The sequence below is a fragment of the Limulus polyphemus genome, unplaced genomic scaffold (assembly GCF_000517525.1).
Source record: "Limulus polyphemus unplaced genomic scaffold, Limulus_polyphemus-2.1.2 Scaffold1706, whole genome shotgun sequence".
NCBI classification, from domain to species: Eukaryota; Metazoa; Arthropoda; class Merostomata; order Xiphosura; family Limulidae; genus Limulus; species Limulus polyphemus.
In genome coordinates, this window is record NW_013667316.1 from 82,976 (window position 1) to 89,448 (window position 6,473).

Sequence of the window (6,473 nt, forward strand, 5' to 3'; positions counted from 1 at the left end):
CCTCGTGAACCCTCGATAAGATATCAAGGAAGTTCCAGACCAGAAAAAAAAGACTTATATTGTTTGTAAGTTTGTAAATCTTTGTACATAGGTCATTATTTGTAATAACCTTCATTGCAAATTGTATTGTTGTTTGTATATTAAAACATATTTGTATTAAAAAAGAAACTGTGTGTATCAATCCTGTTGGCAAATATCATAAATTGGATATATATCGGCATTTATTTAACTACTAAATCTAAATTACAATTTAACACAGTTTTAGTTTATTTGAAACTGTGATACGTTACGTAATAATTTGGAGACTCGTCCGGGGTAAACTGTAATACGTAACACACTATATATATATATATATATACATATATTTTCTTAACCAAAGAGATTCTATTATATTACTGATTTTGAAGGAATCTGAAAAATGAATATAGACCGAATAATAAGTGTTTCTGTTTACTAACACACGCACAAATAATAAGATTGAGTAAAAACTAAAAATAGTTTAATTAGTATAAATGTGTGATAATATTATATAACGCATAAAAGTATCATAATATGTTACTGATAAGTATGAATAATCAATACGCATAAAATCTCAAGCAACTTTTTCCAGATTTTAACTTGGGTAAATCGTACATCATTCTAAATATCAATGTTGTTGAGTATAACTATATTCCAGAGTAAAAGCTGTAATTGTGCATATTTGTCAGATAGATAAATGTTGTTACATTTATATGAAATTAACAATATTTTATTCTGTCTTTTGCTCAGGAATCATCATGTTCATGTGTTCATACAATGCAGTTAATACTTCTTCGCAAGTTAACACACGTGCGATTATTAATCAATACATCCATGAAATGTGCCTTAAAAATAAAATGTACCTAATACTTAACCAAATTTATTTGATCCCTAAAGTTTTATTGTTCATTTGTTATTATTGTAATCACTATTGAATGGTGACTACACAATACGTGAAGTCTATATGTCTAATATTTTCGGGTTTTAAGTACAATTTCATGGTATGATGAACCAAATACTGGAGTATTTAATTCCATAAAGAAAGTTTTAGGCATAAAACCCCCAAATAAACCCACTAACACATAAGAGGATAGCTGCGTTGGTATTACAAATCCACTTGTATTTTGGAACTTCCTTAATGTTCTCTATACCCTGCTCTGCGTCTTCTTTAGGTGACAGTTGGTGAAACTGTTCTTTCTGGGAACTGTTTGGATCTTGGTTTATACCACAGAATAGGTAAACTACTTTTTTCCACATAGGTAGTGCTACATCTGTAAGATCACAATGTTCACAAATGAAAATAAATAATTAGCACATCAAATACGAATTAATGAGACATATAATGTGTTTAAATGATACTGACGAATCGCTGATTGTAAATAACTTAAACATTTTTCTAGCCATGAATAACTGTAAGCTACTTCGTGATATTGAGAAAATAATTAATATCTGCTTCGATTTACTGTATTAGATAAAATGAACTGTTACATTATAACAACATGGACTGTTATATTTTAACAACATACGTCACCTATGTTTTATATGTGCGTTATTCTCTGACTACATAAATGATACATAGCTAAGAACTATTTTAGTTCACGATTAGCTGTTGAATCAAGCAACTTTAAGGAACAATTAAGTAGTGTCATCTAGTCAAAATCTATATCAGTTTTTTTTTTACTGTAAAAGCTTGAGCAGAGAAAATGTTATTTAGTATTTATTGTTTGTACAAATGGAAATGTTATGATGTAAAATATTTGTTAGTCCTTAATGATTTGTTTCAGAAGTTCGTCCAAACCTACACAAGAATTACCTGTACTAGGAAAGCAACACCCACCGATTCTAGAACAAACAAATAATGTCGGGATGCATTTTGTCAGTTTATGTTACTTAACAACCTAACAAGGTTAAAGAACAAATACGTGATGTAATGATATTAAAAGTTTTTGTATTCCATGATTGACTAAACAGCTGCACAATGTTAGATCACAAAAAACGTTTGTTAATCTATGGTTGTACTATAACAAAAGTGGTTGGTGAACAGATACATTAATATAACTGTCAATAATACATGTGAAAATAAATTCATGAAAGAAGGAATGGAGAGATAGTGAGGGAGTAATTATCCAATGAAAGAATATATAAGTGAAATTGTAAAGGAAAAGTAAAGGAATTAAATGTAAACAGAATACTTCTTAATCTGTGAATCGATATAAACATTTCATCATAAAGGCTTAGAACCAGTTCGTAACTAAGGGAATACAACTGGAAATAGCACATAAAATAATTCACGAGGGAATAATTTATTAGTATAAGAATATTATGTCTGTATAACACATACGGGAGTAATTCATTAGTGACGGATATGTGATATCACGCGAGTAAATACTCATCAGTAAGAGAAAATAAGGATAAATAGCACTCAAATAATTCAACTAACAGTTGAATATGAGTTCGTAATGGCAAATGGGTTTACTACTGGTATGTTTTATAGAATTGGGTAACTAATAAACTAACGCGATCGGTTAGAAACGTAATAAAATGACAACTGAATAATTTATAACTTTTAATTGCGTTGTTGATCGGGTACATTTATTATGTATTATTATCTGGAATTGAGAAAACATGTAATTTACTACCTGGCACAGATTTTTTCGAAGTGTGATGATAAGTTTTCACGGGTTCCATCTCAAGACAGTCTTTGTCAAAGCCAAGGTTTTCTTGGCCCTGTTCAGGTTCAGATGTCGACAGTGGTTTTGCTGTAAAATTGATTAATCTCTGAAATGCTGAAATAACCGTTTCAAACTTAAAATTAGCTTGATTCAGAAAATGTATTGAAGTTTTATATATATACTTATGATGTTGAATTAAATATAGACTGAATATGTATACTTTTGCACAAACATCTAATTATTTAAGTACTTACATTAAGTTTGTGGTAATCAATATGACTTTTTGCATTTGTTAGTAACTTATATGATAACCTAAGAGTAATTAGTAATTAGATACTGGTTCTTAATAGCTAGCTAGCTGATTCAAGTCCTATTCAGAGAGAGAAACACCTGTCGATTGGAAAGCACAGCAGCTTTTCTAACAAGAGCTGGATCCAAACACCTACCAATACCACAGACACAGTCTTTCTCGGGACTTCCCTGAAGACAGTAGTATATCAAAGCCCAAAAAGTAGGATATAAAATAATATGGATTTAGCATCTAGTAATAAAGGATTGGCTATTTAATAATTATGCTTAGGTGATTGTATATTTACTAACCATTTCAAAGGATTTATAATTTAAAAATTATTATATCGACATCTACTTATTTCTTCAAATAGACAGTTTTCTAATTCTCCCCGTTTTCAAATTCCTTACATTTGGTTATTTTACGGTCTTTTAAAACTATTCACTGTACAAAAGAGTATTCAGCCCATTGTATGCTACATTAAGAACTTTTAAAATGAATTTGTAAGAATACTCTATGAGGTTACAAGTAGTTTTAAGAAATGTAAAAATTTGTCATTTTTGGCTCAGTAACAAAACCAATATCGTTTTCATTATACGTAAATGATAATCTAGCATGAAGTTATCACTAGAACAGCGAATCAGCAAATATCCAAATTTGTAAACGAAGTATGCAAGAGACCCATCTTTTAAGGATGGATAGCATTACAAAGGACCCTGACATATCTGTGGATTCTCAAAACAGGATACGAGAAATTTGCACATAAGATACATGTATTTTTAAAAATTTCACTTATATGTAATTTTTCATAAACGTTTGAATACTCTCCTTTTTTTATTATTTGGTACCTATTGAAATTATACACAAAGCTACTCTCTAATATTCTCTATTCATTCTCTGAAATCTAAACTGGAATTAGTTTGGTGACGTTTCATACTGCAAACATAAATGGATATTTATTATCTTTATTTATTCTGTAATAATTCTTTGAGTAGGTCAACTGATTAGTTGTAACCACGGGATGTTAAAAGTTTGAATAAAAAACAACAACTACGAATCAACTTTTTAAGCTAAACCATTAACTGCAATAACGAACGGTAAAATAAACATCCAATGGAAGTTACGCAAACCGTAAGACGACAAATTCAGTCAAAACATTTAGTTACCTGATTGTATTTCAGAAGTTTCCTGTTTCTTCGTCTCAGAGGGCGCTTTTGCGTTATCTATATTCTCTCGTACGTGTGGGCTACTCCGCGTCCAGAATGTCAAGCGGTAAAGCTGTAATGAGATATGCAACTAACTAGATAACAAAGAGTAAGAAAAAGACCTTATTGAAAATGCTTTGTAGATAGTTCTAATTTACCACTTATAATATTCACACTACTATAATGTTTTGTGTTATTATACCCACATAGGTTTCTAGACCTTACTATTTTAATCCTTCTTCAACTCGTTTACTTACATATTTTAATATTTAACAAGGTAAGAAATGAATGGGTTTTTCTGCCAAAATCTTGTTCGAACACCTAACACAGTGTATTTAGCATTACACTAAATGATGGGGAAAGACGTTTTTACCCCATTAGTGGCAACATATTCAAATATAATTAAAATATACATGACATTATCTTATAGTTAGAATGAGCAAACGTGCTAAAATTAACATTTTATAATCTCCATATTTGCATTAATAATGACTGTTTGTACTTTTCAGTAACTAATTAGACATATTTCTACTTCTTTACTATGTAGAACCACAAGAGTAAAGATATAGTCAATTTTTTTTACTAGGTAGAACCACTAGGGTCAAAGATGTATTCATACTTTACATTTTTTTCACCTTATGTCTCAGGGTTTAGCCATTAGTCCACTTCTACATATAACTTATGTTAATTATATTTTTTTACATTAACTTAACCATTCAAATGCTACCAACTTTGCTGCCGTAAGTACTGGAAGCAAGACGAATATGTGTAGGACCAAATTTGGAAGTTTGTAAGTAGTGCGACGGCTGGCAGGTAGGAGGTGGGACTTGGGGGAGGGGAGGAAGCATACTCCTCATGAATTTAGGTGTAAGTTTTCGGCTCTTTGAATCTGATGGGGGGGCAGATATTATGAAAAGAAGAGAAAAATGTTTTTTTAGTTTTGTCTATCTATTTAACTATTTCATAATTTCGATGTATAATTCAGTCAGATTCATTTCGACCACTTAAACTATTATGTTGCATATACTGATTCTAAGTAAAGAGTATCTTATTTATTTTAATTCATTAATGTTGACAAAATTTACTAATTGAGACAAGTGCAATGATATGAATGTTATGTACCTTGTGAATTTATATAAGGTATAAATATCTCACATTAATCTTTATTTTTACCTAATTTCTCGACATATTTTAAGCCTGTCCCCATCCCTTTGATTAGCGGTAAGCTTGTATAGGCTTATAACGTTAAAAATCTGATTTCGATACTCGTGGTGGGCATAGCGTAGATAAGTCATTTGTGTAAGGTCTCTTTCTCTTTTCATATTGTTGTATGATATTTCATCTTCTCATCTAAATACATCTTATTGTTGCACTCTGTTCTTTTTTAGAACACAATACGTGAGAAAGGCAGAAGCCGGAACTTTGAGTGTTAATAAATGTTTTATTCTAGATTTTGTGATCGTGATTTGTATAATGATTTTTAAATTACGATCTTCACTTAAACATATTAGCTCTAATAATTAATTGCGCTTATGTAGAGTTTAAACGCCAGTTGTATCATTTATCAATTCTCATCTATTAACCATGTCTATAAATAGACAAATATGTTGAGACATTACATAGTTTCCTTATATTTTCTGTCTATGAAGTTCTCAGCTTTTGATAAGATTCTTAGTTTAAATGGTTGTCCTCTAGGCAATCTATGAAATTGCGTAAAATGGTTATCAGGGGCTTCCTTTAGTTTGACTTTTTATTGTCTTCAAAATGTTCTCAGAATCGTTCATGTAAAGTAACCATGTGGCTTAACACTATGTACATCATAGCTCGTACATGATATTTTCTATAAAACAATAGCATCAAATTTGGTGATGTTGCGAGTTTGTTAAGTTTTTAAAGAAGAACCAGTAAGCAGTTTTTAAATTTGTTCCAGGATTAGTCGCAGTTCTCTGATATACCCTAGAATCCGAGCAGTTACATTCTTATCTATGTACGGTATACTATAAATGGTACAATGTCATACGTTTTTGTTCGGAAACGTGTTTTTTAATCGTCAGTAGTATCACAAAACCGCAAAATATAGTTTAAAAGATTTAACAGAACTGAAACGGTATGGCCAGGTGGTTAGGGCGCTCGACTCGCAATCTGAGGGTCGCGGGTTCGAATCCCCGTCACACCAAACATGCTCGCCCTTTCAGCCGTGGGGGCGTTATTATGTGACGGTCAATCCCACTATTCTTTGGTAAAAGAGGAGTAGCCCAAGAATTGGCGGTGGATGGTGATGACTAGCTG

The 6,473-nt window shown here is 31.2% G+C and overlaps 1 protein-coding gene across 1 annotated transcript in view; it reads right to left on the bottom strand.

Annotated features, from left to right (window-relative positions):
* Positions 1 to 554: 554 nt before the first annotated feature.
* The window catches only part of LOC106464636 (sodium/glucose cotransporter 4-like), a 60,556-nt gene continuing 54,637 nt past the window's right edge, over positions 555 to 6,473 (bottom strand). The window contains exons 14-16 of the mRNA XM_022392381.1: positions 4,146 to 4,257; positions 2,658 to 2,777; positions 555 to 1,289 (exon numbers count right to left, since the gene is read on the bottom strand). Coding sequence (XP_022248089.1) covers positions 1,066 to 1,289; positions 2,658 to 2,777; positions 4,146 to 4,257 — 456 coding nt within the window. The 3' untranslated portion in view covers positions 555 to 1,065. The remainder of the gene's footprint in view (positions 1,290 to 2,657; positions 2,778 to 4,145; positions 4,258 to 6,473) is intronic.